Source organism: Sminthopsis crassicaudata, chromosome 2, assembly GCF_048593235.1.
Source record: "Sminthopsis crassicaudata isolate SCR6 chromosome 2, ASM4859323v1, whole genome shotgun sequence".
Lineage (NCBI taxonomy): Eukaryota > Metazoa > Chordata > Mammalia > Dasyuromorphia > Dasyuridae > Sminthopsis > Sminthopsis crassicaudata.
Window position 1 is genome coordinate 562,819,889 of NC_133618.1, and position 27,511 is coordinate 562,847,399.

General features: G+C 33.4%; 1 protein-coding gene across 1 annotated transcript in view; it reads left to right on the plus strand.

Moving 5' to 3' along the window:
- AGBL1 (AGBL carboxypeptidase 1) overlaps positions 1-27,511 on the plus strand; it is a 1,143,822-nt gene that overhangs the window by 633,669 nt on the left and 482,642 nt on the right. The window contains exon 20 of the mRNA XM_074285224.1: positions 17,418-17,549. Coding sequence (XP_074141325.1) covers positions 17,418-17,549 — 132 coding nt within the window. The remainder of the gene's footprint in view (positions 1-17,417; positions 17,550-27,511) is intronic.

Below are 27,511 nucleotides of genomic sequence, written 5' to 3' on the forward strand. Positions count from 1 at the left end.
TGCTCTGAGGCTCTGAGAACTCAGAGTCACTTCGAGTGGGGGTTGGGGGTAGCCGGGTTCCGAGAGATGCTAGCTTTCCGGGATTTTAATCTTCACCTCTGGTGTTTACACTCTCTCTGCTGCTCCTGGCTTGCTGCCAAGATGGAATATCCACACTGTGGTAAAAGTCTTTTTTCAGAAACAGAAGAGATCTACCCCTCCCCCCTCCTGTCTGAACTGTGTGAGCTGTCTGTCTTGCTCTGGCTTGCTTGCCCTCAATCTGAGCCCAGTCTGTTTGACCCTCCCCCAAGCAAACACAGACCTTCTCTGGAGAATTTCAAGGATGTCATCTGTTGGTGATTATTTGTGGTTTTCTTTTCCGGTCAAGCATTAACTCTGAGGCTTTTCATGAAGTAAGTCCTGAGACAAAAAAAAAAAAAAAAAAAAAAAAAAACAGAGCTCAAGCAGCTGTCTGCCTCCACACCACCATCTTGGCCAGAATTCCATACATGTATTCTTTACATACCTTTTTGGCAGAAATATAGTTCTCAAGATTTCTTTTTACCTTTTTAGAAATCTCTTGAGTTCTGCATTTGAAGATCAAACATTTTGTGTAGATCTGGTTTTTTCATCAAGAATAGATGGAATTCATTTATTTCGTTAAATGTCCATCTTCTTCCCTGGAAAAATGATGCTTATTTTTGCTGGATAAGTTATTCTTGGCTGCATAGCAAGTTCCTTAGCCTTTTGGAATATCATGTTCCAGGCCCTTCGTTATTTTAATGTGGACGCTGCTAGATCCTGGGTTATCCTTATTGTGGCTCCTCCATATCTGAATTGCTTTTTTCTAGAAGCTTCCAATAATTTTTCCTTCATCTGATGGTTCTTGAACTTGGCCACTATATTTCTTGGTGTCTTGATTTTAGGGTCCCTTTCAGTAGGTGATCGATGAATTTTTTCAATGACTATTTTACTCTCTGTTTAAAAAATGTCTGGGCAGTTATCTTTGATAATTTCCTTGAAAATAGTGTCCAGGCTCTTTTTTTCCTCACATTTTTCAGGGAGTCTGATTATTCTTACATTATTTTTCCTGGATCTGTTTTCCAGGTCTGTTTTCTTTCCAATAAGGTACTTTACATTCTTTTCAATTTTTTCGTTTTTCTGGTTTTGCTTGAGTACTTCTTGGTTTCTCCTTGAGTCATTCATTTGTACTTGTTCAATTATAATTTTCAATTATGTATTTTCTTCACTCTTTTTTTTAATAACTTTTTGTAATTGTCCAATTGAGTTTTTATCTTCTATGGAATTTTTGTTTCCATTTCATCCATTTTATTTTTTTAGAGAGCTGTTTTCTTTTTCCAGCTCACTAATCCTGTTTTCCTTGGAGTTGTTTACCTTTTCCAATTCACTAATTTTGTTTTTCAATGATTTGATTTCTTTATCCACTCTGTCTCTAAATGTGTGGGATAACTTCTTCAAACTCTCTTGCCAAGCTTCCCTTTCCTTTTTCCATTTCTCTTCTATCTTTATTGTGAGAGCCTTTTTGATTTCCTCTATGACAATTTTGTGTATTGAGGAGCAGATCATATCCCCCTTAGGGGATTCCTCTGGAGACAGTCTGCTTTTAGTCTGCTCAGGGTTTGAAATCTGCTCTCTATCCATACAGAAGCTGTCAATGGTTAGAGCCCTTTTACATTTTTTTGTTCATTTTGTCAGAGCAGGAATCAAAGAAAACAAATTGACTAGAGAAAAATTGGTCTGTTTCTGGGGGGGGGGGGATGGGGCTGGATACAGCTTCCTCTACAGACTGCAGGAGACAGCAGCAAGGCACGCACTAACAGGACAGGGGTGGCTGTGCTGAGTCTGTGTTCTGAGGCTCTAAGAATGCGCTGAGTCACTCAGGGGGGGCGGCGAGGGTGGCCGGGTCCTGAGAGACACTAGCTTTCCAGGCTTTTATTCTTTACCTCCTGTGTTTACACTGTCATGGCTGATCCTGTCTTGCTGCCAAGATGGAATGTCCACACTGGGTTAAAGGTCGTTTTGTGGAAGAGATTGCAACCCTTCCCTCCTTCAGGTCTGCACAGTGTGAGCTGCTTGCCTCTTTCTGGCTGCTTGCCCTCAGTCTATGATTATTATGATTATTTTTTTTTTCCAGTCAAGCATTAATTCCAAGGCTTGTCATGAAGTAAATTTTGAGAGAAAACACAGAGCTCAAGGAGCTGTCTGCCTCCATGCCACCATCTTGGCCAGAATTTCCAAAAGCTTTTTAATTTGATGTAATCAAAATCTTCTATTTTGCTATCATTAATGATCTCTAGTTTTTCTTTATCCCAAATGTTGGTATCTTTGGGTTTGTCAAATACTAGATTGCTATAGTTGTACCCTATTTTGTCCTGTGTACCTAATCTGTTTCACTGATTGACTAGTCTATTTCTTAGCCAATACTAAATGGTTTTGGTGACTGTTGCTTTGTAATATAGCTTTTGATTAAGTATAGTTAGACCACCTTCATCTGACTTTTTTTCCATTAATTCCCTTGAAATTCTCGACCTTTTATTCTTCCATATGAATTTGGTTGTTATTTTTTTCTAGGTCATTAAAATAGTTTCTTGGGAGTCTCATTGGAATAGTATTAAATAAATGATTAATATGGGAAGTATTGTCATTATTATTATATTCTCTTGGCCTATCCACAAGCATTGAATATCTTTCCAATTATTTAAATCTTACTATTTTTGTGGCAAGTTTTTTGTAATTTTGCTCATATAATTCCTGACTTTTCTTTGGTAGATGGATTCCCAATTATTTTATACTCTTGACAGTTGTTTTGAATGAAATTTCTCTTTGCATCTTTTGCTATTGCATTTTGTTGGTGATGTATAAAAATGGTGAGGATTTATGTGGATTTATTTTGCATCCAGCAGCTTTGCTAAAGTTGTGAATTATTTCTAATAACTTTTTTTTTATTATATATATATATTTTATAATATTATCCCTTGTATTCATTTTTCCAAATTACCCCCCCTCCCTCTATTCCCTCCCCCCGACGACAGGCAATACCATACATTTTACATGTGTTACAATATAGTCTAGGTACAATACATGTGTGCGAATATCATTTTCTTGTTGCACAATAAACATTCTAATAACTTTTTAATAAAATCTCTGGGGTTCTCTAAGTATACCATCATATCATCTGCAAAGAGTGACAGTTTGATTTCCTCATTACCTACTCCTTCCTTTAATCTCTTTCTCGACTCTTATTGCCGAGGTTTCTAATACAATATTGAATAATAATGGTGATAGTGGGCAACCTTGTTTCACTCCTGATCTTACTGGGAAAGGTTCCAGTTTATCTCCATTACATATTATGCTTCCTGACAGTCTTAAATATATGTTACTTACTAATTTAAGGAATAGTACAATTATTCCTATACTTTCAAGTATTTTTAGTAGGAATGGATGTTGAATTTTATCAAATGCTTTTTCTTCATCTATTGAGATGATCATATGGTTTTTATTAATTTCATTATTAATATGGTCAATTATAATAATAGTTTTCCTAATATTAAACCAGCCCTGCATTCCTGGTATAAATCCTACTTGATCATGGTGTATTATCCTGGGGATGATTTTTTTGTAGTCTTTTTGCTAATCTCTTATTTAAGATTTTAGCATCAGTATTCATTAAGGAAACTGGTCTATAGTTTTCTTTCTCAGTTTTCAACCTATGATCATCTCAATAGATGCAGAAAAAGCATTTTATAAAATACAACATCCATTCCTACTAAATACACTTTAGAGCATAGGAATAAATTGACTATTCCTTAATCCCATTCTTGAACCTATTTTGACCTTATCTTAGTATAGCATTTTAAATGTGGGTCAGTGCCTAGTTTCTGCCATACTAATTTCCAATTTGCTCAGAAGATTTTGTCAAACAGTGCGTTCTTACCACAAAATCTGGTTTCTTTGGGTTTGTCAAACACTAGATTATTAAATTTATTGACTATTTTGTCCTGTGAACTTAACCTATTCTACTGATCAACTAATCTATTTCTTAGCCAATACTAAATGGTTTTGGTAACTGTTGCTTTATAATATAATTTTAGGTCTGGTGTATCTGCATTTGATTTTTTTTTTCATTAGTTCCCTTGAAATTGTTGACCTTTTGTTTTTCCATATGAACTTCATTGTTATTTTTTCTAGGTCATTAAAAGTTTTTTGAGTCTGATTGGTATAACACTAAATAAATAGATTCATTTATGTAGTATTGTCATCTTTATTATATTTGCTTACCCTATCCAAGAACATTTAATATTTTTTTCAATTGGTTAGATCTGACTTTATTTGTGTGGAAAGTGTTTAGTAGTTTTGCTCATATAGTTCCTGATTTTCCCTTGGCATTTAGATTCCTAAATATTTTATATTATTGTTAATTACTTTAAATGGAATTTCTCTTTCTAACTCTATTGGATTTTGTTAGTGATATGTAAGAATGCCGATGACTTATGTGGGTTTATTTTGTATCCTGCAACTTTGCTAAAGGTATGGATTATTTCTAATAGCTTTTTAGTAGAATATCTGGGGTTCTCTAAGTATACCATCATATCATTAATAAAGAGTGATAATTTGATTTCCTCATTAGCTACTCTAATTCTTTTAATTCCTTTCTCAATTCTTATTGCTGAGGCTAGCATTTCTAATACAATATTGAATAGTAATGGTGATAGTGGGCAATCTAGTTTCACTCCTGATCTTATTGGGAATAGTTCCAATTTATACCCAATACATATGACACTTACTGATGGTTTTAACTAGATGCTACTGATTTTTTAAAGGAAAAGTCTATTTATTCCTATACTCTCAAGTGTTTTTAATAGGAATGGATATTGGATTTAGGAGTTATTTTGCCCAACTTTATGCCAACAAATTTGATAACATAAGTGAAATGGATAACTACCTCCAAAAATATAGGCTTCCACATTAATAAAGGAGGAATTAAATTGCTTAAAAAGTCCCATTCAAGAAAAAGAAATAGAACAAGCTATTAATCAACTCCCTAAGAAAAAATCTCCAGGACCAGATGGGTAAACATGTGGATTCTACCAAATGCTTAAAGAACAATTAGCCCCAATGCTATATAAAGTATTTGAAAAAATAGGGAATGAAGGAGTCTTACCAAATTCCTTTTATGATACAGAGACATGGTACTTATACATAAACCACATAGGTTGAAAACAGAGAAAGAAAATTATAGACCAATTTCCCTAATGAATATTGATGCTAAAATCTTAAATAAGATATTAACAAAAAGACTGTGGAAAAATCATCCCCAGGATAAGATACCATGACCAAGTAGAATTTTTACCAGGAATTCAGGGCTGGTTCAATATTAGGAAAACTATTAGTATATTTGACCATATTCATAATCAAATTAACAAAAAACATATAATTATCTCAATAGATGCAGAAAACACATTTGATAAAATCCAATATCCATTCCTATTTCATTGCATTGTGATCTGAAAAAAAAGCATTTACTATTTCTGCTTCCCTGCATTTAATTTTGAGGTGTTTATGTCCTAATATATTGTTACTTTTTGTATAGGTTCTATGAACTGCTGGGAAGAAAGTGTACTCCTTTCTGGCACCATTCAGTTTTCTCCAAAGGTCTATCATACCTAATTTTTCTAATATTATATTTACTTCTTTAATTTCTTTCTTATATGTTTTCTGGTTTGATTTATCTAATTCTTAGAGGGCATGATTGAGATCTCCCACTATTATAATTTTGCTGTCTATTGCTTCTTGCAACTTTCCTAACTTTTCCTTTAGGAAGTTAGATGTCATGTTTACTATTGATATTGCTTAGTCGTCTATGCTACTCTTTAGCAAGATATAGTTTCCTTCCTTATCTCTTTTAATTAGATCAATTTTTGCTTTTGCTTGAGCTGAGATAAATGTGGCTACCCCTGATTTTTTTTATTTTACCTGAAGCATAATAGGTTCTGCTTCAACCTTTTCCCTTTACTATGTATGTATCTCCCTGTTTAATTTTTTTTTCTTGTAAACAGCATATTTTAGGGTTCTGACTTTTGATCCAGTCTGCTATCCACCTCCACTTCATGAAGAGTTCATCCCATTCACATTTATGGTTAAAATGACTAATTCTGTATTTCCTGCCATCTTATTATTTGTATATTATGCTTTTCTTTTTCTTGCCTCCCCTTGCCCCCTTTCCTAGTATTAAACTTATGGGTACTACTTGTGTCATGCAGGTGAACCTCTTTAGGATCCCTCCCAGCCCCTTTGAATTCCTTCTTCTTTTTCATACCCTTTGCTTATTACTCTTTTCCTTTTCCCTTTTCCTCTCCCACTTTTTAATGAGGTAAGCGAAGTTTCTCTGTAGCCCAGATAAGTCAGTTATTTTCTCTTTGAGCCAACTCTAATGAGAGTAAGATTCACACAATGTTCCTCCCTCTCTCTAATTTCCTCAGATATGATAGGTTTCCTTTGCCTCTTCATGGGATGTAGTTTCCCTTTTTTCATCTCCCCTTTTCCCTTTTTCTGACACTATCCCCTTTGCATTTCTACTTCTCTTTTTTAATGGTATATCAGTAAAATCGAATGATACATGTACTCTTTATGCGTATCCATAACAGAAATACATTCTCAAGAGGTTTTTTTTTTGTTTGTTTTTTTACCTTTTCCTGCTTCTCTTGATTATTCTTGACTGCACTGCAACTTCTTTTGCCTTTCAGAATATTAAATTGCAAGCCCTTCTATCTTTTAATGTGGAAGAAGCTAGATCTTGAATGATCCTTGTTGTAGCTCCTCAGTATTTGAATTGTTTTTTCTGCCTGCTTGTAATATTTTTTTCCTTAGTCTTATAGTTTTGAAATTTAGCAAAAATATTCCTTGGAGGTTTTATTTTCAGGTCTTTTTCAGAAGGTGTTCGATGAATTCTTTTAATGCCTATTTTACCTTATGATTCTATGATATCTGGGCAGTTCTCTTTTATGATTTCCTGTAAAATAGTATCTAGGCTCCTTTTTCATCATAATTTTTGGGAAATCCAGTATTCCTCAGATTATCTCTCCTAGATCTATTTTCGCCAGGTCTGCTCTTTTTGCAAGTAGATATTTAATTTTTTTTTTTTTTTTGCTTCTTTTTGTATATGTCCAATTGATTTTTAAAAATGAGTTGTTTTCCTCTGTGGGATTTTTTTCCATTTCACTAATTTTTTTTAAAATTAAGTTTCTTTCTTTCTTTTTTTTTTTTCCTGGGAGTTCTTTACTTTCCCAATTCACAAATTCTGTTTCCCTGCACTTCCTGGAAGTTCTTTATCTTTTCCAATTCACATTTCAGGAAGTTGTTTCTCTCTTGCATAGCTTCTCTTTCCTTTCCCCATTTTTCTTCTAGCTCTCTTTTAAGCTTTTTTAGAAGCTTCTTCTAAGAGAGCCTTGTGTGATGGGGACATGGTTTACACCCTCCCTTTGGGCTTTTGTTTGAAGATTGTCTGCTATTAGTCTCCTCAGGTTGAAAACCTACTCTCTGTATAGAAGCTATCAATGGTCCTTTTGATTTTTTACTCATTTTTTCAAGCCTTCAGGGTCTGCCTTCAGAGTAAGGAGCTTACCAGCTTCATCTGCATAGCAGGGATAGGTATATGGACAGTAGCTATCCTGCCAATGGGCTGCAAAGTGTGGGTGAGCTGTGGAAGTGCTCTGGGGAGAGCTCCACAGTGGCAGTGACTCAGCCCTGGGTAGCACAGTCAGATCTGTGGAAGTGCCCTGCAAAGAATCCTGCTGTGAGGATTGGCAACTGCACTGGAGCATGAGACTGAGCAGCAAAAGTGTCACTTTCCAGGTAAAAGCCTGCTGTGGGTATTAGCAATTGCTCTACCCTGCTCAGCACCAGAAGTGTCTCTGCCCTGGGGTTCACAGTCTCACTGTGGAAGTTCTATTGCCCCAGGCTGAGCCCCCCACTGTACAGATTATAGTCTGCCCCAAGCAAAAGTCCCATGCTGCAGAATGTGCTGTGGTCTTTGTTGAGTCACTCACTTCTGATTTTGGGGTGCATGTAACCAGATCCTGTTAGGTTCTGGCATTTTTAAGAGTACCCTCTACATTTGGCTTTAATTTCTCTGCTGATCTACTGCTTTGCAACCAAAGCAAAGTAGCCAACCTGTGATAGAGTCCTTCCTGTAAATTTTCCATCCATGGAGACCACCCCCGCCCTAGTCTGCTCTATATGCTAGCCTCTAGTTCTATCCCCTGCTTGTGCTGGTCTGCTCCCATCCCTCAGGACAAACCTTTTCTGATAATCTTCCAAATTATCTTCAGTTGGTAAGTTATTGTACTTTCAATCTTTGTGAATTTAACCAGTGAAGCACTATTTTTGAGGCTGAATTTAATAATTAGTAATAAGGGTATGAGAGAAGCTTAGCAAGTTGTGTGTGCCTTCTCTGCCACCTTGACTTTGCCCCCTATCCAATCAATTTTGTTATTCCTGGAAAGGTCATGAATTCAAATGCCCCATGCCTGTGTCTTCCTAGCTCAAAACACTTTTCCTGGCTAGCACTTCCCTATATGTGTTGTCTTATCCTTTTGGATGTAGTTTTCTTGAGAGCAAATCTAATAACGCTTTTTATATTGGAAACTTCAGTCCTTAGGAAAATTCTGATCATTAGTAAGACATTAGCAAATGCTTTACCTCCCAATTTTAATCATTCATATTTTTCCATGTGCTATAAGTTTATGGTTTCTGGAAGTGAAATTTTAACACTTTGGTTTCAAGCAATATTAATTTTCTTTAAAGAAAACAACTGCTCCCAATAACTCTGAAACTTACACTTTGCAAAGTGCTTTACTCACATTTGCAGTATATCCTACAAGTAGTTTCCCCTTCATTTCAGCAGTGAAGAAACTGACTCAGGGAATCAATGAAATAACTTGCTGAAGGTTACATGTGGAATATGAATCAAAAAATAAAAACCCAGATTTTTGAATTCAGTGTCCACTGTTCCCTTTTCCACACCATACTGACATCAGTATACAAAAGGAACAATTCACAGGATTACAGGTCACTGGATAGAAGTATCTGGGGGGTAAATGCCTTTTCTGCTTAGAGACTGTGGTAAAGAAATGTTTGCTTAAAGGTTAGGCAAGTCAGTAGGGTTTTTCCTTTCTTTGTATCTCTAACTTTTAGCACAATACCTAGCACACTAAGCTCTTAATAAATGCTTGTTGATAGACTGATTTTCTTTATGTGAAGCCTAGTTGCTCATTTATAATTTTTCTAATTGGTAACTTTGTGATTATTCCCCCCCATCTCATCTTGGTGGAAAATGTTACCTGACTCTGAGGACTGGTTGATTTGATGTTTGGAAAGAGACTTTTACTTTCATTTGTGAATGGTGCTGTATAACCATAGAATACATTTGTCTATACATACTCATTTGCTTACATAGGATCTATTAAAGAACTGTTAAAGCTTTGAAAAGCAGGTTCTATTAAGAAGGGGAAGGAAAAATACCCTTCTAATCATATTACTATGATATAATAATAGCATCCACTGTAGAAATTTTCCAAAACAGCCAGTTGCACATTATATTGAGCTTCATGTGGTTAATTTCACTCATAATCAGCCATGGGAGACCTTAAATCTCAGCTCTAAGCAAAGACAATTTCATGAAGGCTACTTTAAAGCTGACTGCTGAGTTGGTAATAGACATGGAGCTTAGAAATTCCTTTCAAATGTTTTTAGGACTAACCTTGATTGGATGTTACTGATAACTCAGATGAAACAGGACTAAAAGCACATTCACCAATTAATAAATGTTTAAAGAATATGAAAAATTTTTAGATGACAAAATTTAAGTCATATGAAAAAAATGCTCTAAATTGTTATTTATTAGGCAAATAAAAATTAAACAACTCATAAGACCTCACACCTCTCAAATTGGCTAAGATGACAGGAAATATAATAATGAATGTTGGAGAAAATGTGGAAAAACTGGGACACTAATGTATTGTTAGTGGAGTTTTAATATGACCCAACCATTCTGGAAAACAATTTGGAACTATACCCAAAGGAATATAAAACTGTGCATGTTTTTTGATCCAGTAGTGCCACTACTTGGCCTGTGTCCCAAGGAAATCATAAAGGAGAGGAAAAGATTCATATATAGCATCCCTTTTTGTGGTAGCAAAAAATTGGAAAATGAGTACATGCCCATCAATTGGGGAAATGACTGAACAAGTTGTAGTATATGAAGATAATGGAATGTTATGGTTCTATAAAATTTGATGAACAGGGTAATTTTAGAAAGGCCTGAAAAGATTTATACAACTGATGATGAGCAAAAGTAATAGAAATAGGAATACATTACATACAATAACAGCAAGAATGTACAATGATCAATTATGAAAGACTTGGTTCTTCTCAGTGGTTCAGTGATCCAAGACAATCCCAATAGAATTTGGATAGAAAATGCCAAATGCATCCAGAAAAGGAACTATGAAGATTGAATGTAAATCAAGACATACTATGTTCACTTCTTTTTTCTGTTTTTTTTTTCTCTCCCATGCTTTCTCCATTTTGATCTGATTTTTTTTCTCTACCAACATGATTTATAAAGAAATGTGTATTAAAAGTAAATAAATATATTTTTAAAGAAAAGATCATCTCTGTTATTAGAGGAACTAGCAAATTCAGTTTTTCAGTGAGAAGAGGGGAAGCTGAGCAAAATGCATTTAGTGTAGTGTGATCAACTCTAAAGCAAAATTCCAGATTAAATTATGGAGGAACAAGATAGGAAAAGAAGAACTATTTAAAGGGGAAACCCAACAACTAAATAATCCATTCCAGAAATAATCACAATTATTTTATCAGGTACAGAAGGGAAACATTAATTCTAGATCAGACTCTTATAATGAACTAGAACTGTTTCTTGAGGCAAGTCATAATGATGCTTGAATACATATTAGTTAAATCCAACTCAGACAAAAGTTTATGTAAAAAGGTCTGACATGTATGTGTATTAGTTGGTGTGGAGGAAAGGGTTAAGGAAAGATGATCCTAAGACCCTAGCTTCAGAGTTCATAGGGAAGGAGCAGTGAGTATATTGTCTCACTTCTTTTTTCTTTATAAATTAATGTTGACAATGACTGGAGGAGGAAGATAAACCTGGGATATCAAAAATGATAATAAAACAGTAAAAGAGTACTTTGCTTCTATAGTAAAAGTTGACTTTTTGGAGTATGAGTCCGTTCTGGATGATATTAGGAAAACTGGCCTTCCATTCAGGAATTAATGATCATGCCCATAGCAAGTGTAAAACACTGAGACATACCAAGGAGTACCTCAGTGTCCAAGGAAAAACCTAGGCTTTACTTAGGCTCATCCTATACACTAAATTTAGGTATTAGGTATGCAAAGTAGCTTTAAAAGACCTTGACATATAAACAAAAATCTTTCTTTAAAAAAACTTATTTATTTTATATTATCTACCAGTTATATTCAAAACTATTTTTATATGTGTTTTTAAGATTTTTGAGTTCTAGTTCCTCTTCCTTATCCCTACAAATAAGAAATCACATGTGAAGTTAGGCAAAACATTTTTATAAAAGTCAAATTGTGAAAGAAAGCATATATCTCTCCCCTTAATGGAAATAAAAACCCTCAATAAAAATTAAGTTAAAAATAAATAAATAGAGAGAGAGAGAGAGAGAGAGAGAGAGAGAGAGAGAGGATTCTTCAGTCTATATTTAGACTTCATCAATTTCTTCTCTGAGTATGGACATGATTCTACTTGAAAGATAACACATTATTACTGTAAAGTAGGAATGGATGATTATGTATAAAGAATAACAAATTTATTTATAGCTGGCCATCCCAGAGCATTGTTATTACTTTGTATATGCTATATTTGACTTTGTTCATGGATGACTTTCCAGTTTTTTTTTTTTTCCCTGAGAGCATTACGTTCATCATTTCCAGAAAACAATAATATTCCATCAGAGAAACTTGCTTTGATATATATATATATATATTTACAATTACTATTGCTAATTGTATTTCCTTCCCATTTATGCTTTTTCACCTTTCACCCTGTAGATTCTCAAAAATTTTGCTACTGACTATTCCCTCCTTAAATATGACCTCTTTTTTTAATCACCTTGCCCCTTTCCCACATATCAGTCCCTTCCTATATTCCTATAGGGTAAGATAGATTTTAATACCTCTATTGAATATATGGTATTTTCTATTTGAGCCAGTTCTAATGAAAGTAAGATTCACTCACTCACCCTCTTCTCCCTTCACTGTAAAAGCTTTTTCTTATCTCTTTTTTATGGCAGATAAATTGTACCATTCCACTTCTCCCTCTCTCTTTCTTCCAGTACATTCCCTTCTCATGTCTTAATTTCGTCATTTAAAAAATATTCATTCATATTCCACTCACACCCATATCCTCTATCAAAATATACTCTTAACTGCCATGATAATGAGAATTCTAATGAATTACAAGTATCATTCTTCCATGTAGGAATGTAAACAGATAAACCTTAAGTCCCTTATGATAACACTTTCTTGATTACCTCTTTATGCTTCTTCATCATCCTGTACTTGAAAATCAAATTTTCCATTCAGCTCTAGTCTTTTCATCATGAACATTTCAAAATCCTGTTTCTTTGAATGACCATCTTTTCCTCTGATACACTCATTTTTCCTGGAGAGGTGATTCTTGATTGCAATCCTTTCTCCATTTCTCTCCTGAATATCACATTCCAAACTCTCCAGGCCTTTAATGTAGGAGCTGCTAAATCTTGTGTTATGCTGACTGGGGCTTCACTATACTTGAATTGTTTCTTCTGGATGCTTGCAATATTTTCTCCTTGACCTGGGAGTTCTGGAATTTGGCTGTAATTTGCCTGGAAGCTTATATTTTGGTATCTTTTAGGAGATTATTAGTGGATTCTTTTAAATTCTATTTTGCTCTATGGTTCTAGAATATCAGAATAATTTTCCTTGATCATTTTTTGAAAGTTGATGTCCAGACTCTTTTTTTTTTATCATGACTTTCAGATAATTTAAAAATTATCTTTCCTAGATCCTTTTTCCATGTCAGTTGTTTTTCAAATGAAATATTTCACACTTTTTTTTCTCTATTTTTAAGGGTTTTTTTTTTTTGTTTGTTTTTGTTTTTTTTTTTTTAGTTTTGTTTTACTGTATCTTGATTTTTGATGAAGTCATTAGCTTGCATTTGCTCAATTCTATTTTTAAGGAATTATTTTCCTCAGTGAGATTTTGCACCTTCTTTCCCAATTGGCCAATTTTATAGTCTTTCAAAAATCACATGGTTACGGTCAGCTATGTAGTGCAGTGGATAGAGCATCAGCCCTGAAGTCAGGAGGACCTGAGTTCAAATTTGGTTTCAGACACTTAACACCTCCTAGCTGTGTGACCCTGGGCAAATCACTTAACCCCAATTGCCTCAAAAACAAATCACAATCATGTCAATAGACGCTTAAAGGTCTTTGATAAAAAACGCATTTATTGATGAATATAATATATATTAAATATGTAAATATATACTATATATATACATATATATATATATATATATATATCTATATATAAAGTATCTTACAATAAGAAAAAAAATCCACCAAAATAAGCGATGGAGATATATCTTCATCCCACTAAGATGAGGCATAAAACAACTGATAATTTAAGTATATGTATTTGGAATGGTATTTGAAGTTATGAATATTAGAAAATAGAAATATGATAAGGGATTAACATTATTAGTGTTATCCAAGTATTATTGTTTTCAGATCAAATGTTCTGAAATCCAAAAGATTCAACTATAATTATTCATATAGTAATGAGTTCATTAAAATCATAGCATACAGCATGAAGAGGACATAGCTGTTAAATAAATAAGGATTGCAGGGGAGAAAATGGTTTGCTTAATGACACTAAAATAAAAAAGCAAAATAAAATTATCAAGTTAAAAAGTAACAGATTTGGAAAATGTGTCAGGCATATTTGATGCATAAGATTTTGAAAATAAATGAGGAATTTGTGCGACTTTACAAATTAATGAAAAAGCTTTTTTTACATGCCAAAACAAGAAACTCAGCTCTGGGAAAATAAATGAAAAAAATAAAGAATCTTGCCCTCAAGGGACTTATATTCTATAAGCAATTGACAAAAGTATATAATTTTTATTTTATTATTATGTATTATATTATATTATATTTAATTATATAAAATATATTATAATTTATAATTACTAATGAATAGCCAGAATCTTCAAAAGAGGAAACATATTTTAATAATATAACACATGCCCAACCTCATTTTTTGTTAAAGAAATGTTAGCTGATACTATAAGCTTTGAATAGAATATAGAAGATGATGGATCTGAGAAACTAATAAATGTTAGAAGTTAACAGATTAAAGAAGCAGAGAGAAGAGAGAATATAACATATACTACTTTGAATTGAATACAGTTGAAACCAACTAACTAGAGATAGGCAGACTGTGAAGTTTATGTGGGAGCTAATCTGATTGCTGGAAATTTCTATTAGAGAGAGAAGAATCTTCTGTTGTTTGAAGAGATTGTTTGGAGAAAGATTGCCTTGCTTTCAAGTGACAACCCACTATTGAATAAAGAGAAAACCTTCATTGCTTTGTTTATACTATCCTTTACTGATCTCAGTGGTTTCAAAATGGCAAAGTTCTCAGACTCATTGAACAGCCACAACTAGCTCTGCAGATTCCTGAATCAAATGGCTTGATTTTCTCTGGATGAATGCAATATTGCCTCAGTACCCTCAGTGTAAGGAGTACAAGTATATGAGAAATTCAGCAGTTATTAGGTTTAAGGCTGTTGTTTATTAAGAAAGGTTAAAATAACTCCAGCATCCTGAATAGTGGAAATGTTTCTTTGAATTCCTTTTAGGACACAGATATGATGCTGATACCTCAACCACGTAGGGTGAAAAAACAAAACAAAACAAAACAAAAAAAAATTATAAATCCAATTTCCTTAATGAATATTGATGAAAAAATCTTAAATAAAATAATAGCAAAGAGATTACAGAGAGTCATCCTCAGGATAATACACTATGACCAAGTAGGATTATTACCAGGAATGCATGACTGGTTCAATATTAGGAAAGTTATTAGAATTATTGACTATATCAATAACCAAACTAACAAAATTCATATGATTATCTTAATGGAGGCAGAAAAAACATTTGATATAATCCAGCACCTGTTCATATTAAAAACATTAGCGTATGGGAATAAATGGGCTTTTCCTTAAAACGATCAGTAGCATCTATTTAAAACCATCAGCAAGCATCATATGTAAAGGGGACAAACTAGAACCATACTCAGTAAGATCAGAAGTGAAAGAAAAATTGCCCACTATCACCCGTACTATTCAATATTGTACTAGAAATGTTAGCTATGGCAATAAGAGAAGAAAAAGAGATTAAAGAAATTGGAATAGATAATGAGGAAACCAAATTATCATTCTTTTCAGATGATATGAAGGTATTCTTAGAAAACCCTAGAGAATCAACTAAAACGAAATTACTAAAACCAATTCAGAACTTTAGCAAAGTTGCAGGATAGAAAATACATCCACATAAATCATCAGCATTTTTATATATTAGCAAAAAAAAGTCTAGTAGCAAGAGATACAAAGAGAAATTCCATTCAAAATAACTGTTAATAGTATAAAATATTTGGAAATCAATCTGCTAAGGGAAAGTCAGGAACTATATGCATATAACTATAAAATACTTTCCACACAAATAATCAATTTGAAAAATATCAATCATTCATGGGTAGGGTGATCAAATATAATAAAAATGAAAATGTTATTACTATAGTAATCTAGTGTTTAACAAACCCATGGACCCCAGCTTTTGGGATAAAATAAACTTACTATTTGACAAAAATATCTGGGAAAATTGGAAAGTAGTATGGCAGAAACTAGACATTAACCCACACTTAACACCATATATGTATATAAGGTTGAAATGGGTTCATGAATTATACATAAAGAGTGATATTATAAGCAAATTAAAAAAGATAGGATAGTTTACTTTTCAGACCTGTGGAAAAAGGAAGGGATTTTTGGCTAAAGAAAACAGGAATTCATTACTGAATGAAAAATAGATAATTGTGATTATATTAAGTTAAAAATTTTTACGCAAACAAAACTAATGCAGACAAGAGTAGAAGGGAAGCAATAAAATGGGAAATATTTTTTTTTATATTCAAAGGCTCTGATAAAGGCCTTATTTCGAAAATATATAGAGAATTGACTCAAATTTGTAAGAATTCAAATCATTCTCTATTTTTTAAATTATCAAAAGATATGAACAGACAATTTTCAGATGAAGAAATGAAAGCCATTTCTAGTCATATGAAAAGGTGCTTTAAATCACTGTTGATCAGAGAAATGATTAAGGCAACTACATACCTCTCAGATTGGCTAAGATGACAGGAAAAGATAATGACAAATGTTAGAGGGGGTGTTGGAAAAGTAGTTGTTGGAGTTGTGAAGTGATTCAACCATTCTGGAGAGCAATTTAGAATTTTGCCCAAAAGGTTAGCAAACTGTGCATATCCTTTGACCTCACAGTGTTCCTACTGAGTTTATATCCCAAAGAGATCTTAAAGGACAGAAAGGGACCCACATGTGCAAAAATATTTGTGGTAGCCCTTTTTGTAGTGGCAAGAAACTGGAACCTGAGCCATTCAGCAATTGGAGACTAGCTGAATAAGTTATGGTATATAAGTGTTATGGAGTATTATTGTTCTATTAGAAATAATCAGCAGGGTGATTTCAAAGAGGCATGGAGAAACTTACGTGAACTGATCCTAAATGAAATGAGCAGAACCAGGAAATCATTGTACACAGCAACAACATTATATGATGCTCACAACAAGATTATATGATGATCACTTCTAATGGATGTGGCTCTTTTGAACAATGAGATGATTTAGGCCAGCTCCTATCATCTTGTGATGAAGAGAGCCATCTACACCCAGAAAAAGGACTGTTGGAAATTGAGTGTGGATCACAACATAACACTTTGACTTTTTTGTTGTTGTTTGCTTACATTTTATTTTATTTCTCATTTTTTCCTTTTTGATTTGATTTTTCTTGTGCAGCAAGATAATTGTATGAATATGTTTGCATATATTAGATTTGACATATATATTTACCATGTATGTATTAGTTTATGTTACTGGATGATCCTTGATCAAACAAGAATTATATATGTCATTAGTTGCAAATCAAGTTTAATTGGTTATATTGATATTCAATATTACAGTTATCACAAATCAATTAAAAATCAAAGGTCAAGTGCATTAATTCCCTTTTTTTCTAATTCTCCTAGGTTTTCTGTGATTTTCATGGACATTCTCAGAAGAAGAATGTCTTTTTCTATGGTTGCAGCATCAAGGAGACCTTGTGGCAAGCAGGTTGCCCAGTAGAGCCTTCCATTGTCTCTGAAGATGTTGGATATAGGGTAAATTATTTGGAGGGATAGTGCCAATAATTCTACTAATAATTGCTTTGAGTTCTACTTATGAGAACCACAAGGTTCTATAACCTATGTAGTTTTAGGTCAGGTTCTTGTATATTGCAAGTTCTCCAATAGTTTCATTTCATGCTTGCTCTCTAGGCATTAACTACAAAATAGGTAGGATCCACATATGTTCCATTGTCACCACTAGTAAGGCATTTTATACAAAGCAGTGTGATTTTAAAATCTATACCAATAGATTTCTGTGTTCCTAGTGTCTAGATTGTTATTATTAGTTCATTGATTCTTAGATATATTCAGAGTATAAGGAGAGTGACAGGAGAAAGGCTTCTTCAACACTGAGGTAAAGTACAGTGAGTCCCAAAGTTATTAGTTAAAGAATTTTCATATTTTTGTTTTTCATATTTTTATTTTTCCCAATTACATGCAAAGCAGTCTTTTGTACTTTTGCATTTTTACATATTTCTTTATTAATCATGTTGGGAGAGAAAAATCAGAACCAAAGGGAAAAAACCATGAAAGAAAAAAATAAACAAAAGCAAAAAAGTGAACATAGAATGTATTCATCTATGTTCAATCTTCATAGTTTTGTCTCTGCATCTGAACGGTGTTTTCTATCCAAAGTTTATTGGGATTTCATTGGATCACTGAACTTCTGAGAAGAACAAGGTATGTCATAGTTGATCATTCCACAATTTTGTTACTATTATGATATATTACTGATTCTGTTTGGTTAGGTCAGCATCAATTCATGTAAATCTTTCCAACTTTTTCATCATTTCTAAATTCAGCTTGTTCATCATTTTATAGAACGATAATGTTCCATTACATTTATATACCATAACATATTCATCCATTCACCAAATGATGTGCATCTACTAATTTTCTAATTCTTAGTCACCACAAAAAGGACTGATAAGAATATTTTTATACATATAGGTTCTTTTATCTTCTTTATTATTTCCTTGGGATACAAATTCAGTAGTGGCACTGTTGGATCAATAGCTATGCACAGTTTTAAAGCCCTTTGTATATATATCCACATTCAACCAAAATGGTTAGATCATTTTATAATTCCACCAAAAATGCCTAAGTGTCCCAGTTTTTTCATATCCCTTCAAATCTGAGAGATGTGAAGTGATACCTCAGAGTTGTTTTCATTTGCATTTCCTTTAATCAAAAATTATTTAGAACATTTTTCATGTGATTGTAGATGGATTTAATTTCTTAATTTGAAGATCATATCCTTTAACCATTTACAAACTTATGAATGACTTGAATTTTTATAAATTTGGTTCAGTTCTTTATATATTTAAGAACTGAGGTTTTTATCAGAAACATTGGCTAAAAAATCCTATCCTCCTCCAGTTTTATACTTTCCTTTGAGTTTTGGATGTGGTGGTTTTGTTTTTCAAAATATTTTTTAATTTAATGTAATCAATCCAAAATCCTTTGCTCCAATTTTTCCCCTCCTTCACCCCAGATTTCAGGTTGATCAATATATGTTAAATATGTTAAAGTATAATATATGTATACATGTCCATACAGTTATTTTGCTGTACAAAAATAATCAGACTTTGAAATAGTGTATAATTAGTCTGTGAAGGAAATCGAAAATACAGTCAGACAAAAATAGAGGGATTGGGAATTCTATGTAGTGGTTCATAGTCATCTCCCAGAGTTCTTTCACTGGGTGTAGCTGGTTCAATTCATTACTGCTCTATTGGAACAGATTTGATTTATCTCATTGTTGAAGAGGGTCACGTCCATCAGAATTGGTCATCATATAGTATTGTTGAAGTATATAATGATCCCTTGGTCCTGCTCATTTCACTCAGCATCAGTTCATGTAAGTCTCTCCAGGCTTTTCTGAAATCATCCTGCTGGTCATTTTTACAGAACAATAACATTCCATAATACTCATATACCAGAATTTATTCAGCCATTCTTCAATTGATGGGCATCCACTCAGTTTCCAGTTTCTGGCCAATGCAAAGAGGGCTGCCACAAATATCCTTGAACATACAGGTCCCTTTCCCTTCTTTAAGATCTCTTTGGAATGTTAGCCCAGTAGTAACACTGCTGGATCAAATGGTATGCATAGTCTGATAACTTTTTGATCATAGTTCCAAATTAATCTCCAAAATGGCTGGAAGTATTCACGATTCCACCAACAATCTATCACTGTTCCAGTTTTCCCACATCCCCTCCAACATTCCACATTATCTTCCCCTGTCATTCTAGCCAATCTGTCAGGTGTGCAGTGGTATCTCAGAGTTGTCTTAATTTGCATTTCTCTGATTAATGACTTGGAGCATCTTTTCATATGGCTAGAAATAGTTTAAATTTCTTTGAGAATTATCTGTTCATATCCTTTTACCATTTACCAATTGGAGAATGACTTTATTTCTTTTAAATTAGAATCAGTTCTCTATGTATTTTGGAAATGAAGCTTTTATCAGAACCTTTGACTGTAAAAATGTTTTCCCAGTTTATTGCTTCCCTTCTAATTTTGTCTGCATTAGTTTTGTTTGCACAAAAACTTTTCCATTTGATATAAGCAAAATTTTCTATTTTGAGATCAATAATCATCATGAACCCATTTTGACCTTATCTTGGTGTAGAATGTTAAGTGTGGGTCAATACCCAGTTTCTTTCATACTAATTTCCAATTTTCCCAGCAGTTTTTGTCAAGCAGTGAGTTCTTATCCCAAAAGCTGGGGTCTTTGGTTTTGTCAAACACTAGATAATTAAAGTTATTGACTATTTTGTCCTTTGAATCTAATCTATTCCACTGATCAATTAGTCTCTTTCTTAGCTAATACCAAATGGTTTTGGTAACCAATGCTTTATAATATAATTTTAGGTCCGGTACAGCTAGGCCACCTTGATTTGATTTTTTTCCTTAGTACCCTTGAAATTCTTGGCCTTTTGTTTTTTCATATGAACTTTGTTTTATTTTTTCTAGGTTATTAAAATAGTTTTTTGGGAGTCTGATCGGTGTAGCACTAAATAAATAGAGTACTTTAGGTAGTATTGTCAACTTTATTATATTTGCTTGCCCTATCCAAGATCATTTAATATTTTTCCAGTTGGTTAGATCTGACTTTTTTCGTGTGTGTGGAAAAATGTTTTGTAGTTTTCATCATATAATTTCTGATTTCCCCTTGGCAGACAGATTCCTAAATAAATAAATAAAAGTAACTATTGGTAGTTACTTTAAATGGAATTTCACTTTGTAACTCTAACTGTTGGATTTTTTAGTGATGTATAGGAATGCTGATGACATAGCATTTTTTGTTTCCTGCAACTTTGCTAAAGGTGTGAATTATTTCTAATAGCTTTTTTAGTAGAATCTCTGGGGTTCTCTAAGTATACCATCATTTCATCAACATAAATTGGTTTCTTCATTACCTATTCTAATTCCTTTAGTTCCTTTCTCAATTCTTATTGCCAAAACTAGCATTTCTAATACAATATAGAATGGTAATGGTGTTAGTAAGCAATGTTGTTTCACTCCTGATCTTACTGGGAATGGTTCCAGTTTATCCCCATTACATAGGATGCTTATTAATGGTTTTAAATAGATGCTTCTGATTATTTTAAGGAAAAGTCCATTTATTCCTATAATCTCAAGTGTTTTTAATAGGAATGGATGTTGTTTTTTATCAAATGGTTTTTCTGCATCTATTGTTATGATCATATGGTTTTTGTTAATTTGGTTATTAATATGGCCAATTATACTAATAGTTTTCCTGGTATTGAACCAGCCCTGCATTCCTAGTATAAATCCTATTTGATCTTGGTGTATTATCCTGGGGATGATTTTCTGTAGTCTTTTTGTTACTATCTTATTTAAGATTTTAGCATCAATATAAATTAGGAATATTGGTCTATAATTTTCTTTCTCTATTTTCAGCCTACCTGGTTTAGGTATCAGTACCATGCCTGTGTCATAAAAGGAATTTGTTAAGACTCCTTCATTCCATATTTTTCCAAATAGTTTATATAGGATTGGGGCTAATTGTTCTTTAAATGTTTTATACAATTCATATGTTAATCCATCTGGTCCTGGGGATTTTTTCCTGGAGAGTTGATTAATTGTTTGTTATATTTCTTTTTCTGAAATGGGACTATTTAAGCGATTTACTTCCTCCTCTGTTAATTTGGGAAGCCTATATTTTTTGAGGTAGTCATCCATTTCACTTAGATTGTCAAATTTATTGGCATAAAGTTGGGCAAAGTAATTCCTTATTATTTTTCTAATTTCCTCTTCATTGGTGGAAAGATCCCCCTTTTCATTTGTAAGACTGACAATTTGATTTTCCTCTTTCCTTTTTCTGATCAGATTTACCAAAGGTTTATCTATTTTATTGGCTTTTTTCATAAACTCAACTCTTAATTTTATTAATTAATTCAATAGTTTTTTTTTAACTTTCAATATTTTTAATTTCTTTTAATTTTAGAATTTCAAGTTTAGTATTTGATTGGGGTTTTTTAAATTGGTCTTTTTCTAGCTTTTTAAGTTACAAGCCCAATTCATTGATCTTCTCTTTCTCTATATCATTCAAGTAAGCCACTTAAGATATAAAATTTGCCCTTATTATCGCTTCGGCTGCATCCCACAAATTTTGGCATGATGTCTCATCATTGTCATTTATCTTGGGTGAAATTATAAATTTTGTCTATAATTTGCTGTTTCCTAATCATTCTTTAAGATGAGATTATTTAGTTTCCAATTACATTTTGGTCTATTTTTGTTAAATGTAATTTTTATAGCATCTTGATCTGAAAAGAAAGCATTTACTATTTCTGCCTTCCTGCATTTAATTTTGTGCTTTTTAAGTCATAATATAGGTTCCATGAACTGCTGCAAAGAAATTATATTCCTTTCTCTCACCATTCAGTTTTCTCCAAAGATCTATCATACTTAATCTTTTTTATTATACTATTTATCTCTTTAATTTCTTTCTTATTTAGTTTTTGGTTTGATTTATCTAATTCTGAGAGTGCAAGGTTGAGATCTCCCACTATTATACTTTTGCTGCCTATTTCTTCTTGGAACTCTCTTTACTTCTCCTTTAGGAAGTTAGATGCTATGCCACTTGATGCAAATATGTTTAGTGTTGCTATTGCTTCATTGTCTATGCTACCCTTTAGGCATAATTAGATAAATTTTGCTTTTGCTTGATCTGAGATAAGGATGGCTGTGAAGACCAAGTTAGCACCCTGGATTCCTTAGAATTAGCCAGAGTCAGGATAAGCCAAAGTCCTTGGTCTTTATTCTTAGTCTTTAGGGATAGAAGTAATAGGAAAGGACACAAGCTCCCCTGACCTTCCTTCTCCTCATCTACTGTCAAAGTGACTCTTTCTTGTCTTACTCCACCCCTTAATCCCTCCTACAATTTTCTGTATATACTTAAAGATCAAGCCAGCACAGAATAGTGGGAATGGCCAGTTTCCAAGCATAAGCTAAAAGAGTATCGTCCAATGGGTAATTAGCCTTAAGTGCTTGATTGTCTGACCCCAATGCATCAACTCAGAGTTTCAGCCCTTTACATTTCCTGCTTTCTTTTATTTTAGAACACAGGTGGTTATGTCATCCCTGACTTCTCAGGGAGGTGAGAACCCCCAAAAGGAGGTGAACACATCCTCCTTGACTTTTCAGGAAAGGAGGTGAAAACACCGAAAAGTATGTGATCAGACACTCCATGACTTCTCAGGAAGGGAGGTGAAAAGCACTAAAGGGAATTAGGAAGTCAAGCCAGATATTGCCAGGGGCTTTTTGGGCTTAAGGGTTTATCAGAAACAGATATGCACAAATGGGAGGTATTACACAAGCACATAGCAATAACACACAGGATATTAGTGATGACTCTCCCCACAGCCAGTGCAGGCTCAATGTGCTGTAACAAACATGAATTATACATGCAAGTAGTGATATAACAAATAATATAAATCAACATGGTGTTGTAAAAGATTTTCAGAAGTCCTAGAAGGAGGGTATGTAAACAACAATCACACATACTCTTTCTTCTGCAGCTAAGAGATAGTCCAAAACCAATCCATTGTCCATTGCTTCATGTGTCAGGGAATCCAATGATCCCAATAAGTTTTTGAAGTCTTGCAACTGTCTTTTTATGTGTTAGGGAATCCAATGATTCCTGCAGATTTTGAAGTTTTATCATGTCTCAGAGAATCCGATGATTTCTGAGGGTTTTGAAGTCCTACAACAATCTTTTCATGTCTTAGAGATTCCATTGATTCCTGAGGGTTTTGAAGTCCAACAATTTTTGATGTCCATGGATCAAATGCCATCATTGCTATGCTCTTTCAGTGGTGGGCACAATCAGTGATGGAACCACCTGATGTTTCTTGGGTCTTCTCCTTCGTTTAAAGGGTCTACTCCGTTTCTCTCTGATGGACAAGGTGAATATGGCTCATTGGCATCCATCTGATTCCTTCTCCATCTGTGGAGATACAAGCAAACCCTCTCCCCCAAACAGTTAACTTATCTGGTGTCTTCTCTTTACCACTTTTTGGGTCTCTCCACATCAACTGGCAATTATCTAAAGATAGTGGACCTGCTCGCACTGGACACTGCCCTTCCAATGTGTTAAAAAACCTCTCTACATATACATAATAATATATTTTGCATATATAAAACCAACAAAAACATGATCAAAAAGGAAATACAAAGTTGGGAAAATATTTCCATCCAGTGATTCTGATAAAGGTCTCATTTCTTTCCTTCTCTTTTTGTATTACCTTTTTTTTGTGACTTTGAAGGGCAAGCACTGATCCTAAGGTAGGGAGTTGTCTCACCTTTCTGTGCAATTTTGAGCCCTGACTTGGAGCACAAGTGCTCTTTGTGTTTGGCAGTTTCCTCACAGCTGCAGGTAGCTTTATCTGCTCTTTCTAGAAAATAGCCTGGTTTCTTAAAATTTCCCTCCTGAGTTAGTATTGGAACTGTCCTACTGGTGTGCTCCATTACTGAGTCAGGACTGAAGGTCTTAGTTGCTGATCTGATATATGTAACACCCTCTCACTGATTTTTCCAGATTCTTTCTGAGCTGGATTGAACACCCAATGAAACTGAATTTTGTTGAAGTCTTTCCAATGTATTTGAGCCAGAGAGTTGCTTAATTCTATCAGACTCTTTTCAGAGTCTTGGTTTCATGTAGTTTTCAAGGGAAATTGAGAGAGCTCCAGCAACTCCCTGGTTTCATTCTTGCCATCTTGGCTGTACTCCTGAACTTTCTGGGAGTATTTTAAAATATATTTTAATTAATGTGCCAAATTCCAAATATTCTCTAATAATATCCAATCACAAAGAAGTTTATTGGTTTCATGAATGGTTCTTAAAGTTATCTTTACTAATTTTGCTTTCTTCTTGTAGTGTTTAGATATTTTTAAAAAAATGTCCTAAAGAATAAAGCTAAGAATTTTGCTTCTTGTTAATTCCAAAGTGTAGTTTTAAACGGGATCTAGAACTTGAATTGCAGAGAACCATGATTTTGACTTATCAGAATCTCTTCTTCTCTGCATTTGGCATGCATTAACATTTGCAACAAGCAATTATAACTAAGATATTATGTCAAATGTTATATAATTCTGATTGAAAACAAAACAAAACAAAACAAAACAAAAAAACAACAAAAACAAACTCCTGGAACTTAGAAAACATGAAGTCAAGAAAAGAGGTATGGAACAAATAATATCATAGTTTCGAGAAGAAATAATAATATATTTAGAGTCAAAAAACTTGTGTTTAAATCCTAGCTCTGATGGTATTATCTACTAGGATTCCATTCATTTATAATATTGCCTAAAGGACTGTAGTTCCTTGGATATATACTTTCCTTTACACTTCCTTCTCCTTCAATTAGACCTACATTTTCAATTTTGTTATTGCTACAGTCTTTTGATTCCCCAAATTCAGTATCTAGCCTTCCACATATTTTCTAAACCTTCCAAATCTCCTTTATTGTTTTTTATTTCCCACTTTAATTAAAAGCCATTCAAACCTCAATCAACCTATTCTTTTATCTTTATTGTATGTCATTCCTTTTCACATACATTGTAAGCCAGTCAAACTAGTCTTTTTACTCTTCCTAGTGCATAGCCTTCTGGGACCCAACTCCTCTCTCTCTCTCTCTCTCACCTACTTTCCCCTCAAGATTCAATTTAAATCACTTTCTTTGTGAATTTTTTTCTCTTACTCTTAGATGTTTGTGTGTTCCTCTAAAAATACCTGTATCTATTTTTATAAAATTTGTATGTACCTGAAAAACACAGATTCCATCCATGTCTTCTCATCTTGTGTGATTTCTATTTAATTTTTTCCTTAGATTCTCCACAAATAATTTACCCAATGTGCTTAGAAGCCCTTCTCTAGGTTTTTTTTTTTTTTTTTGGTTATATTTCTAAGGTACTGAATGTAGCACTCAGGCTGCCATCTGCTATACAGAACTTACTTTTTTGATCATAGGCTTCAGAGCCAATAATACATGGATTCAAATCCTAATTGTAATACATATTCTTTGTGTGATCTGCTCAAGGCTATAAGTTGTAGGGATGGAACCAATTTAAATTGGTAGAATTTATTCATCTTCATTATTCTGAATGCTAATGATATCATAGATCTCTTCTTTCTATCTATTTCAGTCCACTTACCTCGAGTGCGCGCACACACACACACACACACACACACACACACACACACCTCTACACATTTTTACTTTCAGTTAGACTTTAAATTCCTTGAATGCATGAAATTTTTTGATTTTGTCTTTTCTCTGTCCTTATCACAATAACTAGTACATAATCCGCATTTGAATATATTGTAATATATATATATATATATATACCATATTATATATAATATGTAATATAATGTGTATAATAACATGTATATATTATACAATATATATTGATTGATGTAGAATATATAATGCTACATTTACTTTAGACTATCTCATTCTTATTTAGCTTTCCTTAATTTTTAAAAACCAGTTCCATGAACTTTCTTTTTTTCATAACTTTTGACTAAATTGAATTTTAGACTCTTTTAAAATTATTTATTTTTAATACACATTGCTTTAGGAATCACATTGGGAGAGAAAAATCAGTATGTTAGGAGAAAACCACGAGAGAAAAAAACAGGAAAAAAGTGAAAAGGGCCTGTGTTGATTTACATTCAATCTCCATAGTTTTTTTTTTCCTCGATGCAAATGGCATTTTCTAGCCAGAGTTTATTGGGATTGTCTTGGATCTCTGAACTATGACAAGAACCAAGTCTTTCATAGATGATCATGGCACAATCTTGCTGTTAGTGAATATAATGTATTCCTGGTCCTCTTTGTTTCATTCAGTATCAGTTAATGTAAATATTCCAGGCCTTTCTAAATCCAGCTTGTTCATCACTTTTTTATAGAACAATCATATTCCAGTAACTTGTTCACACTTTGTTGAGCCAGTCCCCAATTGATGGGCATCAGCTTATTTTCTAATTCTTTGCTACCACAAAAAGAACTGCTACAAACATTTTGGCACATGTGGTTCCTTTTTCTTCTTTGATGATTTCCGTTGGATGCAGATCCAGTGATCACCTGCTGTGTCAAAGGATATCCATGATTTTATAGCTTTTTGGTCATAATTCCTGATTGCTCTCCAGAATGGCTAGATTATTTGACAACTCCACCTATGCAGTAGTGTCTCAGTTTTCCCACATCCTCTCCAACATTTGTCATTATCTTTTCCTGTCATCTTAGCCAATCTGAGAGGTATGAGATGGTACCTCAGAGTGTTGATTTTCATTTCTCTAACCAATAGTGATTTAGAACATTTTTATGCGTCTAGATGGATTTAATTTTTGTCATCTGAAAATTTTCTGTTCATATCCTTTGACCATTTATCAATTGAGGAAGAATTTAAGACTCTTG